The sequence below is a fragment of the Manis javanica genome, chromosome 2 (genome assembly GCF_040802235.1).
Source record: "Manis javanica isolate MJ-LG chromosome 2, MJ_LKY, whole genome shotgun sequence".
Taxonomy (NCBI): Eukaryota; Metazoa; Chordata; class Mammalia; order Pholidota; family Manidae; genus Manis; species Manis javanica.
In genome coordinates this window covers 42,306,999-42,321,024 of record NC_133157.1, presented here as the reverse complement: position 1 = coordinate 42,321,024, position 14,026 = coordinate 42,306,999, and the positions used below count along the sequence as shown (strand labels likewise).

At 42.6% G+C, this 14,026-nt stretch overlaps 1 protein-coding gene across 4 annotated transcripts in view; it reads left to right on the top strand.

The window, feature by feature from the left end:
* The window catches only part of TEK (TEK receptor tyrosine kinase), a 99,947-nt gene that overhangs the window by 79,314 nt on the left and 6,607 nt on the right, over positions 1–14,026 (top strand). For 3 of the 4 annotated variants that reach the window (XM_073228413.1, XM_073228412.1, XM_073228410.1), the window contains 6 exons: positions 3,220–3,519; positions 5,267–5,421; positions 6,726–6,936; positions 9,282–9,392; positions 11,527–11,717; positions 12,264–12,377. In XM_073228413.1, coding sequence (XP_073084514.1) covers positions 3,220–3,519; positions 5,267–5,421; positions 6,726–6,936; positions 9,282–9,392; positions 11,527–11,717; positions 12,264–12,377 — 1,082 coding nt within the window. The remainder of the gene's footprint in view (positions 1–3,219; positions 3,520–5,266; positions 5,422–6,725; positions 6,937–9,281; positions 9,393–11,526; positions 11,718–12,263; positions 12,378–14,026) is intronic. The other variant, XM_073228411.1, reaches the window with a different exon arrangement.

Genomic DNA, 14,026 nt, shown 5'->3' with positions numbered 1-14,026 from the left:
CACTGTTAATTTCCATTTCCATTTCCTTGATAAGTAGCAAGGTTGAGAGTCTTGGGCATTTGGATTTCTTTGTTTTTATGTATTTGTTGATAACCTTTGCCCATTTGCTATTGGTTGTCTTATATTACTGATTTGTAAAAATTGTTTATACAATTTGGATACTCATCTTTTTAAATACATTGCAAATATACTCTCCTAGTCTCTTTATTTTCACCTTGTTTGTGGTGTCTTTTACTCCATAAATGTTACATGTAGATGTAATCAGACCTTTTAATATTTACCTTTATGGTTTCTACTTTTTGTTTGGAGATAATAACTACCCCAAAGTCATAAACATTTTCTGTATAATTTTTCTAGTAGTTTTAGTGTTTTGTTTTGCATATTTAGGTCTTTAAGATATAGGGATATTATTTTAGGTCATGGTGTATTTTAATCTTTTTTATTTCAATCTTATTCATTCACATATGGCGAGCTAATGGTCCCAGTGCTGTATACTGAATAGTTCCCCTAGTGATTTGTGATTCTTTCTGTATCATATGCCCAGTTGTATTGGTTTTGCATTTCTGGACATTCTGTTCTCTTCCACTGATCTTCGTTTTTGTTCTTTGTGTTTTTGCCTGTACCATTCCCAACCTGTTTCAATTACTATAGATTTATGAAGTGTCTTGGTAACTGTTGGGTGAATCACTACTTTCTTTTTCAAAGTTGTCTAGATGTTCATTCACTCTTCTATATAAGTTTTACCCTCATTAGAATTATACATGATCAAAACCACATCATCAGCTATCATATTTATAGGATTAAATGAAAACTAACTAGTAATCACTGAAAGTTGGCTTGCCTTGGGAGGTTGTGTGAATTTGATGGGGTGAGGGTGTTATGCTGGTGGTAGTAGTAGAGATGTTGATTGGCAGGGTGGGAGCTGGTCCGTATAGGATCAGGAAATTAGGGCAAGGAGGATGTGGGTGACAACACTTCAGTTTTAACTGAGATATTTGTTAATATGCTATGTTGTTGGCATTGGCTGATCTTGCATATAGGCTGTTCAGAAGTAAAAGCAATGTTTCCAGTTATAAAGTTTATGTTGGTGCCCAGCCTAGCAGTTCTATCTGGTCCAAGTGTAAGGAGTGGAATGAATTAGACTTGGCATCTGGCCCCAACATATGTAAAAATATGTGTATAATTTTTTGAATATCCAGAATAACTCATTTGACACTTACAATGACTTAAATGAAGAAAGTACAGTAGGAATTATCATCACATTTAACAGATGAGGATCCTTAGGCAAGGTGGAAGGCTAAATAACTTGATCACAGTTATACAACTAGTATGGTATTAAGACTCTAAGTTGCATTTCAGTTCCATGTTTGTTTGTTTGTTTTGTCAAACCATGCTACCCTTTTGTCTCTGGATGGGCAACCAGCTGTTCAAAGAGAGATCAATTTTTGGAATTCTTTTAGTAGTCATATTCCACTTCTAAATTGCTTACGATCTGATTAGCATTTCCTAAAGTGTTTTAGAAATTAGAGTCACCTGAGGAATCTGTAGACTGCTGGGTTCAGACTCACTGAATGTAAATCAGAGGTGCAGTAAGCTAGCCCAAAGGGTGATTTCTTTTGGGCATAAAAAGGGTAAACTGGTACATGCAAATTTATCATTTTTAGTGGGCACCAAAATTATATTCATTCTTCTATAGGTGTCTGTGAGACACTGCTTCTTTTTGTGACAGGCTTAAAATGCCAGTGGTTTATGATGTTGAAATGTTTCTGAGGCACAACTCTACAAATGCAAAATGCATGTTCACAGTAATCTGAAAATGTTGAGTCCTAATAATCTATAATTTTCTTGTGGGAAGGAAGGTTATTTTATATTTTCATAAAAATATGCAAATAACTTGGTAAGGTAAACAAAGGAAGTTAAAACACACCTGTTGGTTAATCAACTGTGATTTTGGATGACTTACCACCGGTTAGACATAGAAAATGACAATCAGATTTGGAAGGCTCAAAATCCAAGGTCTGCTTTGCATAAATTGCCACAGTTACCTAAGGAGTATGACATGGGGAATCAACATCTTGGAAAAAGAAAATTTAGAATGAAGAAGTATCACAGAGAATTCTGAATAGAAAGAATGTACCTTAAGACATTCTTGAAGGTTCTGATTTGCTTACAAGCAGTGATTTTTATGTGGAAAGACAGTAGTATATGGAGTGAAATGGCTGGGTCTTCTACTTGCTTACTGGGACCAGTACAAGCCTCTTACCCTTACGAAGTCTCAGGTTCCTCACCTCTAAGATTCAGATAATAAAAATCTCAGCACTGCTTACCTACCATGGGGTTATGAGGGTCAAGAGAGCACCTGCATATGGAAACCCCTTGTAAACAGCCTCACAAATATACAGTTACTATCAAGGGCAAAAACCTTGGGTGCATTCTTCCCTTGGGTCAAATAGGCTTTATAGGGTCACAAACTTCCCTTCATGTCTGTGCGCTTTCTTGGAAAGCGGTTTGAGTGAGAGTGCAGGGGTGCTTCTGTGCCTGCCATCCTCACATGCAGAAAGCCACACAGTATCTCTCGCTCATCCTGCCTAAGGCTGAGTAGAATGTGATCTTTTCCCCAAATTCCTATAGCACTTTGTCTGTTAAATGTTTAACACATTTTCTTATGTATACACTGACTTACTAGTTTTCCAAAAATGCACGCAGAGCAAGGATAGCTTTGTTGGGACAGTGACTAAGACTATGGAATCAGACTGCCAGGAGTTAAATCCTGTTTCTTCTACTTTATAGCTTTGAGACTTGGTCAGGTCACTTTACCTCTCTGAGACTCAGTACTTAGGGTAAGATTGCTAGGAAGAGAAAAGGAGTTGATATATGGAACATATGACTATATAAATGTTAGCTCTCATAATCTTTCTGTTCTACCCAGTATCAAGAACAGTAGAATATATGTTTGTGGAGTAACAGAATTTCTGAGGTCCTAATTTAATGTAAGGATGGAAAATGTGTGAAACTTGTATAGCCATTTTCCTGCCTTGTGCCATTCTGGCAAATCTTCAGGGAGTCTACTACCAACTGATTGGAATTACTACCTGACAGAGCACCTCTTTGCCATTCATGGTTAATGAACTGACATTCATTCTCTCTCAAAAGCATAATATTCTAAGAGATGGCAGGATATCTTACATAAAACATTGTTTTTCTTTTTTTAATTTTTAGTTCTCCCTCCTCAACCAGAAAACATCAAGATTTCTAATATCACAGACTCCTCAGCTGTGATCTCTTGGACAATCCTGGATGGCTATTCTATTTCTTCTATTATCATCCGTTACAAGGTTCAGAGCAAGAGTCAAGACCAGCACATTGATGTGAAGATCAAGAATGCCACCATTACCCAGTACCAGCTTAAGGGCCTAGAGGCTGAAACAGCTTACCAGGTGGACATTTTTGCCGAGAACAACATAGGGTCAAGCAACCCAACCTTTTCTCATGAACTGATGACTCTCTCTCAATCCCAAGGTTGGTAGAGTGGGCGGGTATTGACACAGGAGCACTTGTGGAGAGTTATCAGAAAATTCCCACCGTCTTAAGATCTTCACCCCACAGGCATGTCACATGACATGATTCATTTGTCCTAATAGGCTCCACTATCTAGATAGATCCTTAGAATGAAAATACCCCTGGGAAGGCTACACTGTTGATCCATTTTCTGGTACTAAACCTCAGACTAAATTAGCCCATCTGCACTCCCCATCCAGCAGTTGAAGCTCTGAGTAATATGAACTTGATTCTGTGGAGAAAGCATGTGGAACCTGCTTAGTGGAGGCAGACTTGTGCAGGTGCTCAGTGGGAGGCTTCAGGAACCACACTCCACTCCTTCTCAAATGAACTTCTCTTTTAGCTTGAATGGCACTAAGCTATTCTGAGTTTTCTTTTACTTTTTGGATCTGGGTTATTATGTGTCCACATCCACACTAACCCCACTCCAGAGAGTAAGCCCTGTGAGAAAAGTGGAGATCCCTCAGAGTGCCAAGCACATTATGCCCAGTGTTTGTGATTGATAAAACCTGTTGAGTGTAATGAATGAACAAGGGCCCCAGGAGGCCAGGGGGGGCTCTAGCCCCTGGAGGGCCTCCCCTCTGAACTCTCTCTGAAGTGGCACCTCCTAGCCTTCTGCACTGCGCAGTGTGTGCAAGGGAGCAGAAACAGCGGGATGTTAGAGGAAAATGGTGATTTTTGCACATTTATAACTTGGACTGAGTATTTTTACAGAAATCTTATGGTACCAAAAACTTCTTGGTTCTCTTGAGGGCTAACTAGGGCTTACGGCATAACTCTGTTTTCAGTGCTGAATCTTTGGAATATTTTTGAAACATCCAAGGATGATGAATATGCCAACTACAGAGAGTCATAATTTTCAGATGGCATCCTTAATAAATGCATCATTTTTATAATTACTTGTGTTTTGGTAAAATATGCAGGAACTAAATCCAAGTTATACATAAAATGCAAACAGGAAAATTAAAAACAAGGTATAAAAAAAAATCTTCACCGTGCCATTCCAGACATCTCTTCATGCCCACAGGCACAGAGATGAAGGAAAGAGAATCACAGAAGAATACAATACTTATGTTCTACATGCTGATTTTCATACGAATATATTGAGTTTAATCTTAACTGAAATAAGAAAAAGGAGTGGAAGGATTAGATCTGAGCCTTTAATAGTTTATTTTGACCTGAGCCCTAAATTTAATGGTTTTTCTCTTCTGTGTTTCCCTCCCCTCCCCTTCCTTCCTTCCCTTTCTTATTGGTATCTTCAAGTTTTCTCTGTCAGCTTTTTAAAACAAGAAAACAAAACAAAACAATCTTATGGACTCTAAGCTCTCAGCCTCGTAGAACTGGGAAGCTTCCCTAGGTGCAGGGAGGTTTAGTCACTTTCCCAAAGTCACACATCCAGTTAGTCACTGTCGCTGCTACTCTACAATGTGTATCTGCTTGGGCCTCTACTTGGAAATAAAACTTGAACAAATGCAACAATGATTAACACACTGCCATTTAAAAGCACTAAAAAAAAAATCTTGTAACAACCCTGTGAGTCAGAATCATCTCCACTGAGTTTCAGAAAATAAATGAATAGCCCAAGGTCACACAGCAATGGGGCTGCCAGGACATTCCCACTGCCCACAACTTCTCACAGACAGTCTTGGCTTCTCTCCTCCCCTGGAACTAACCCGGCTGCTTCTCCTGTGTCTGTCCCCCTGCACAGCACCGGCAGACCTCGGAGGCGGGAAGATGCTGCTCATAGCCATCCTCGGCTCGGCGGGAATGACCTGCCTGACGGTGCTGTTGGCCTTTCTGATCATGTTGCAACTGAAGAGGGCAAATGTCCAAAGGAGAATGGCCCAAGCCTTTCAAAACGTGGTAGTGTCTCATCTCCCTCCTAGCTAATAAGTACAAGTCCACATATATGCAGATTTAAAGATGTGGACCAGGACATTTACTTGTAAAGCAATTATTTCCCTTAGGCAAGTCTCTTCTATTTGGCTTCCATTATGAAATGGGAGATAAACAGCATGACTATATAATTTTGAAAATGAAAAGGTTGCTCTTAATTATTCAGCAAACCAGGCCTAACACAGGACTGTGCCTGTCAAGATGATGAAAGGCCATCCTAGTGATAAGTCAGCAGAGAGAGTTATCTTGTACTATAAAGAACTGAACATTTCTGGCAAGGAAGGACATGAGGGTAACCAGACCTCAGTCTCATTCTTCTATCTAGGAATTTTGACCAATAACAAAGGTTTACAAAATCACACTTTGCCAATAGGCACCCTATTTGTATCCTTTTGTTATTCTACAGCCTTAACATTTCTCTAGTTTGTGGTTTCAAGCTCTGTAAAATTAATTTGTACCCAACTTTATCAATTCTGTATGTAAAACACTGAGTACAATTACATGTTCCAAATGAGGTATACCTTCATGTATGTGAGCCCCACACTTCCCCTCACTGGAGGACCAGGGCCATTTTATTATTTGGCATATTTACATGCCAAAACTGGCTCACCTCAGGCTGTTACTGGAAAGGAAGGATCAGCAAGGGGGTTGGGAATGCTGGCGCCCCTCATGCCACCCAGGCTCTGCCATAATGTGTCGGCAGCCAGTTACATACAGGAGAAAAGGTGAGACAGTGTCGGGCTCTCCTCCAAGCCTCAGTCATCCCGGGGCCACAGCCTGCTCTGGGCGTGAGAGATTCCAAGACTGAGGACAAGACAGAGGGAGAGAGAGTGAGAGCCGAGAATGGGCCAAGACGATGCTCGGGAAGCTCTCACGGAGGTGTGGCCTGCGGCTGCCCCAGGTGGGCCTCCGAGTTCTTTTCCAAACCAAAACCGAACACCAGACCATTCAGCAGAGCAGAAACACAAGTGTGACTAACTGGAGAATCTCAGGCTATGGCATGCATACCAAAATCCTCCCTCTCTGGCTCTCTGCAGACACTGCTAATCTACTACGGCATGCTTTCCCACTGAGGCCCAGAACTGCGCCCATACAGTTCTGTAGACAGCCATTGCATCAGAGGGGGCCTTTAGGTGAAACCTACTTCCATCTCCATTCTAGAATTACACAATTTCTTTTGTCACCTGGTGTGGCTATAAGTCAGGAGGTGTTATGCACCTTAGAATTATGAAAAATCTTGGCACAAAATCACGAAAAAATTATTTTTCCAGAGGGAAGAACCAGCTGTGCAGTTCAACTCAGGAACTCTGGCCTTGAACAGGAAGGCCAAAAACAACCCGGATCCCACAATTTATCCAGTGCTCGACTGGAATGACATCAAATTTCAAGATGTGATTGGGGAGGGTAATTTTGGCCAGGTTCTTAAGGCACGCATCAAGAAGGACGGGTTACGGATGGACGCTGCCATCAAAAGGATGAAAGGTCAGTGCTTGGCCAAATCAAGTCAGCATTTCACTAGGGTGTGGAGAAAACTTAACTTCCCGTTGAATCTTTCCTTACATTCTTTGAACAAAGATTTGGCATGTGTCAGACACAGCTCTTTTGTGTAACTGGCGGTGAAGGTGATGTTTCCTTGCAGTCAGCTCATGACAGGGTCAGGATGTAAACATGCAGGTGTGAGCTGTTTAAACACCACCTTCTGGATTCCCTGGGATGTAAGACTACAGATTAGTCTCTGTTGCGTACCACTCACTGTGGGGGAACACTACAGTTTCTCGTGAGGCAGTGGTTCTCAAATGGAGTTGTATCAGAATCAACTGGAGAGCTTGTTAAAAAGCTTTTAGGCTGTACCAGGGTTTCTGGGTCAGTAATTCCGGAACAAGACCAGGGAATCTGCATTTCTGATTAGTTCCCAAGTGACACTGATGCTGAGGGTGGAGACCACCGTTTGCGAGCCACTGTCTTCATGGGCTCTGTGTATCCAGATTCCTGGAGACGTGGTGGGAAATGCATCTAGTTGGGCTTACCCAACTCCCAGTTCTACTGTATTTGAATTCTGGGTGGCACATAAGAATCTGTGTTTAAAAAGCTCCCAATGATTGTTCTAGACACTCAAGTTTGAAACCAGGATCTAAGGTCACCAGAACTAAATTTTTTCCAGCTGTATTCATCTCGACTACATAGTGCTTACCCATTTAACAAGACTGGATACTAAAGAGAGAGCCAAATGACAGTAGTAGCAATGCTAGCTGCCTTCTCCTCTGTGTGGAACAGCAGCACACGTGCGCCTTGACTGCAAAGCTGCAGTGTAGCTGTCCAGGGTGCCAGCGGGAGAGTGGCGGCGGGAGCAGGGGGCAGGACTGACTGGTGTCGGGGTAGCACCATGAGATAGGCTCGAAGGCCACTCTTGGTTTTTCCTTCTGTTTGACCGCTAAACTGAGCCTAAGATGAAGATTAACCCTAAATCTTATTAAACCATAGCTGCTTTCTGCATTGTTAAGACGTCAGAAAACAAATAGTGTCTATGCTCCAAGATAGTAATATGTTTCAAACATACACACACAAACTTGCCTAGCATCCAGAAATCTCTTTTCTGCTTTCTACTTTAGTAGAAATTTAGGGAATTTGAGGCAGAAGCAGGGATATTAAGAGGAGAATGAGTGTAGAACCTTGTAAAATCTAGTTGTAATTTTAATTTTTAGTGGGATCTGACCTAAGCCTGATTGTCGCTCTCATGCCCACATGAAGAGGTAGAAGAGCTTAACAGGGCACCAGGGCAGAAAACTTCTGCAGTGAGAGTGACACATCCTAAGGGGAAAGTTACTGAAATTAGGGAACCTCATTATAAAGAACTTTATTTTTACAATGCTCCCAAGGCATTGACCCTCATGCTCTGTGGTATGAACAGGGCATCTGACTTGGGATTGCCTGCCAGTTAGTCTTACAGGTGCTTTTAGCCATATGAAGCCTTTCTGTAATTTCTAAGCACGTTCAAGCATGCACACAGCCACCAGCATCCCTCTTCCACCTTTCCCCCCACCAGTGTCATTTTTCAAGAAACAGAATAACACAGTCACCGACTCAAGGCTGATCAGTTTGTGCATCCAGCAAAGAGCCTTCTCTCCAGCCTGGTTGGTGCCTGCTGGTCCCTCTGACCAAGTGCTAGTGGGGAGGCAGGATGACAAGCACAGAAGCAAATGCAACTCAGTTCCCTGACTACCAGAGGACCTTTATAAAAATGTCATTGGGATTTGAATTTTTTTAAGCAGGACTGATTTGTGAAAAAGCAAGTTGGAATTATTATAATCAAGGTGTGTGTATTACTGAATTTTCACTGAACCTTTGGTTATATGCCTCAGCGTATTTGTCTCTGGATGGTAGATCCAGCTAGGAAAGCTAGAGTCTAAAAGTAGAGAAAGCTCCATCTCTGCCAGATCATTTCCCTGGGTATTTGAGAGCTTAAACAAAAAAAACTTCTCAGCAGTGGTTCTCAACCAGGGGTGATTTTGCCCCGAGGGACACTCGGCAATATCTAGATACATTTTTGCTTGGGCTACTGGTGTCTAGTGTGTAGAAGCCAGAGATGCTGCTAACATCCTACTATGCACAGAACAGCCCCCACCACCACCCCCGCCGCCCCCAACAAAGAAGGATCAGCCTAAAGGGTCAAAAGTGCCAAGTATCTTCCTTAGTGATTCTTTGATCTCTGTGCAGCTTTCCAGACCTGACAGTGACTGAGCTCCTGAAGGTCTGGAGGAACAGCAGGGGACAGTTGTTTCTGAAGAGGTGTAAGAGATCAGGATCACAATTCTTGACTTTATTCCCAGAATATGCCTCCAAAGATGACCACAGGGACTTTGCGGGGGAACTGGAGGTTCTCTGTAAGCTTGGACACCACCCAAACATCATCAATCTCCTGGGAGCATGTGAACATCGTGGTAAGATGCTCCTTTCCTGTCTTCCTGCCAGAATTTTTTTAAAAAAACAGGCACATTCCATATTGAAATTAGAAAGATAATCATCTTAAGAAAGACATCTATTTTTTTTATTTTGGTATCATTAATGTACAATTACTTGAGCAACATTATGGTTACTAGACTCCCTCTATTATCAAGTCCCCACCACATACCCCATTTTATCTTTTTTTTTTTTAAGTTGCAGTTTCAATCTGAATGTCTAGTGGCATTTATAGACTGCAGAGGTTTGGCCTCTTTTGGAGGCAGGTCCCATGGCTGGATCTCTTGTTCTGTGATGTGGTTCAGCCACTGCTGCCCCAAGGCGTCATGGCTCCTACGTGCCCCTCCTGCCAACGCACAGGTCTTCTCAGCTTCTCCTTCTAGGTATACTGCAGGGGCCCTCAGCACCAGGGAAAGTGAAATGCTTTGGTTTTTCTTAACTGCCTGTCTTCTCACCCAAAACACTGATACTCTGAATGTTACATCCCTAATGCCAACAATCTACTGTAATATGGAAGCATTGACAGTGCTTAGGGTAAACTAATAATCTTAAATCTGACTGGGCTTTTATTTTTCCCAAAATAATTCCCTACACAATTACATTGGAGTTTTACAGTGACAGATGTCACACATATTCTGAAAATGCAGCTTATACTATTAATTCACATATTTATTGAGTACTTCCATTGATTTACCTCTGTGTGTTACCTGGGTTTGTAGTTCTCAATCTACACTTAAACTTAATTTCTCATGGAAAAGTTTGCTTCCACAAAAAAGCTCCACACGGTAATTATTTACAAACTTGACAACCTCTTGTTGACTTTGCAGTACCAACAGTAGAAAAGAGACTACTTCCTTTTCCTCAATTTATTAAACTAAAAATACTGGTGCTTTGAGCAACATATCATTCTGTGATCCAATAGGGATGTAATTCTAAAAGCCAGATCATGTCTCTTGGGTTAAATAATGAACTAATGATGTTTATTTTTGAGCTATTTCCTAAAAATAGTAATCAGTGTGGGACAGCAGTAAATGCAAGTTAAAAAGAATAATAACCACTGACAATAGACAAATAGGTATCTTTTAAAATTTTGCTTGATCATCACATTAGCAGATAATTGGTTGGCTCTTAAAATTTCTAATTCACTATGGAAGTGAGAAAGCACATTTATACCAGACTTGAGGTTGTATCTTTCCCTATAGTGCCATAGGATTAAGTACTAAAGGACGTTTTTTTTTTTGTCACAATTTCAATTTCTTAGAATATCTTTAAAGTTTAAATTCATTGGACTTTTTAAATTTAAGAAATGCTTTATCAAGAAAATACACCTTTAAAAGACAGTAAAGCCACTTTTCACTGGCTCTAAAGATCAATGTTGTTATCAAGAAAGGATAGTTTTATTTTTTAAGAAAGGAAAATAATTTGGAATAAAAAGGACAATGGACCATAATTTCTTCTAGGATATATTGTTGTTTTTTTCCTAAAAGCTTGAGCTTTCTGGTTTCTGTAAGCAAAATGCAATCTCTGACACTAGACAGTGTTGACCAGCAGCCTCATCAGCACCATGGTGACCCCATGTGGGTCTCAGGGAGTAGCAGAAGGCAGGAGAGAAAGCAAGTTATTTGTTCTGGGTCCTTCTGCTATGGAGTCTGAATCGTTGTTGTACAAATAACCTCAAGGAGAGCCAGAGACAGACTGGAACAACATCCTGGCTCACTTTAGGTTCTTAATCAATATTGAATAAAAAATAAAAGGTGATGTGGACTAGCTGTCCTAGATCTTCTAACCAGTGCATGCCATGATTTCATTTTGGTTTTCTCACTGTGTAGGTGACAGCATCTAGGCAGGCCTCCACGGTAGTCCACACTTGGTGGGGGGTGCGGGGAGTGGAAAAGAGGGGAACCCTGAGTTCAAGTGGGGCGCCCCATGAGCATGGCAGAAGGATGGAACTGATCCAATCCGTCCTCAGTATCACTGGAGGTGGGGCCTCCAGATGTGTTACTCTTAGATAAAATTGAGTTTTAGAAGCAATTCCCAAGGACCACAGTACATTGCAGATGTATCAGAGCTGGTTTACGGCCATTCGTAAGGTAGTGTCTTACCCTTTCCCTGCAGGCTACCTGTACTTGGCCATCGAGTATGCCCCCCATGGAAACCTCTTGGACTTCCTGCGCAAGAGCAGAGTGCTGGAAACCGACCCAGCGTTCGCCATCGCCAACAGCACCGCCTCCACGCTGTCCTCCCAGCAGCTGCTTCACTTTGCGGCAGATGTGGCCCGGGGTATGGACTACTTGAGCCAAAAACAGGTTTGTCATGAGGACCTTGCTTCTGGACATCTTTCCTTTGAAATTCTCTCTAGCATCTGAGTTTAGTTAAATTTATAACGTTTTTTGCCTGTCAGCCTCTCTCTTTAGTTCTTCTTAAAACATCCATAATTTTAATCTGTTAATATCCTATCCACTTATATAGAAATAAATGCCCACCACTGACAAATTATTTATGTAGTGAATCCTTTCATATGTGTTTGGTAAGGTGCCTTATCAGATTTTAGCTTCTTGTGGCTCCAAACAATGTACAATAGTAGAGGGTTTACCTGGCAATAAGATTTAATGACCTGGGTTTTTTCCTGAAATGTTTTTCCCAAGATGTGGTGGGTCATTTGGCACAATCTACTGAGGATATTGGAGAAAATCTTTAAGGGAACTAGATTCTGGTGACTTTATAAAATCCATTTTCATACTCTTTGCTCTATTTCCCAAAGTTCTTGCCCCTATGGCTTTGTGCTAACAAAATGAAGTGAAAAAGCAAGTATGGTGCTGAAAATATATGTTTGTTTGTTTTTTAAATTTCAGTTTATCCACAGGGATCTGGCTGCCAGGAACATTTTAGTTGGTGAAAACTATGTAGCCAAAATAGCAGATTTTGGATTATCCCGTGGTCAAGAAGTGTATGTGAAAAAGACGATGGTAAGTTCAGACCTCAGACACTGATAATATCCTTCCCAGGGCAGCACTCCCTCTCTGATGGGGCTTCTCGTAGAACAGCACTGTTCTGTGGCGGCCGAGGCACCTGCGGGCACCCCGCTACATACCGCTCCAGCCTAGCAAACATCTTTTTTAAGTTTTGGTTCCTAAAGCAATTGGAGGGTCCATATTCACCAGTGGAGAAACCACTGTCACATCTGGCCGACTAGGTGAACATGCAGGCCTCCTGGGGCAGGGGCTGTGTCTGGTCCAGACCCCTGGGTGTCTCACCCAGACACTTCTGAGGGGCTCCCACCATCCCCCTTCATGCACAGCAAACACAGGAAGGGTAAAAGACATTAAACATGCTTTCCAAATATAAACGAAACAAATGAATGAGGTTCCCAAATCACAAGGAAGCCCTGTGGAAAACTCATAATTCTAAAGGCCCACAGATTTTCCTTTTCACCCAGAATTCTGCACTTCCTCTCCAAGCCCAGATCCAACCCACTTTCAACTAATGATACCTACTCTCCCAAATAGTAATATTTTACCTTTAAGATCCTGGAAGAACCTAATCACAGTGCTAGAAAAACAGAGAAGCTGGTCTAATTCTGCTTTTGTTGCCGCCCCTGGAGTCATAGAGCCCTGGACATCAGTGCGGACGGCATAGCGGGTGGACAAATGCAGGCCCCGGGGTACCAGCCCTAGGGTCTCCCGCGTTTGGGAGGTAGACTCGGCGGCAGGGCCCTCCCTTTCCTGGGTCTGATCACCACTGACTGCCTCGGCTCCCCTGGGCGACCCGAGCTCCGCATGGAGGGCCCTTTCACTTCTGCCTCGGCCAGCTGCCAACACGCGGCTCGGGTCTCTGTATGGCTCCTTAAGATCAGGTTTCCTTTCTCTTCAATACACTTATTTTAGTTACCGACAAGATAACACAAACAATATTCAAGAACGTTTTGAAAAGGAAATGACCCACAGTTCACCACCTTGACACTTGTCATTTATGCCTTCCACAGGAACACACATTTTAATGTGCTTACCACCATCACAGTGAACGTAGCCCTTCTGGATCTTGCCCCTGCCTTTTACGATCAGGGTTTGAAGTGGGGCCCCTTTGGCTCTCAGAGCCCACCGCGCAGCCCAGCCCTGGATGCTTACTAATGACCCGCACTTTCAGAAGCCATCAGTGCCTCCCCGAGGGCTGGTTTCCAGGCACGGCTTTTTCCCTAAGCTTTCCAGAATTTGCCCCACTCTGAGCAGAGCAGCCAGCTCTCTGGGTTGGTGGCACTTGTCCTAAGGAAGCAGGACCTCTCCCTGCACAGCCACTCAGGCCCCAGGCCGCCTGGAAGCCTCCTGTCTCCTTCACAGAATCCCTTTCTTTGCTTCACCTTGTCCTTTGGGGGATGTTGTCCCCTGGATGGATGTGGAGCGGCTAAATGTTAGCCCCATGACCTGCACGGTTTATTGGGAGGCTATCCTCAGATCCCCAAGGCCAACACTAGCTTGCTTGGCATTTCATGAAGGGCAGGGATTTCTGTAGTCTTGGGGGCTAAGGGGGAACACTTAGGGGGCAAAGCACTGGTCAGGGCTAAACTCTACCTCCTAACACAGGGTGCAGTGTTCCGAGGTAGCATGGGGTCTGGGGAGGA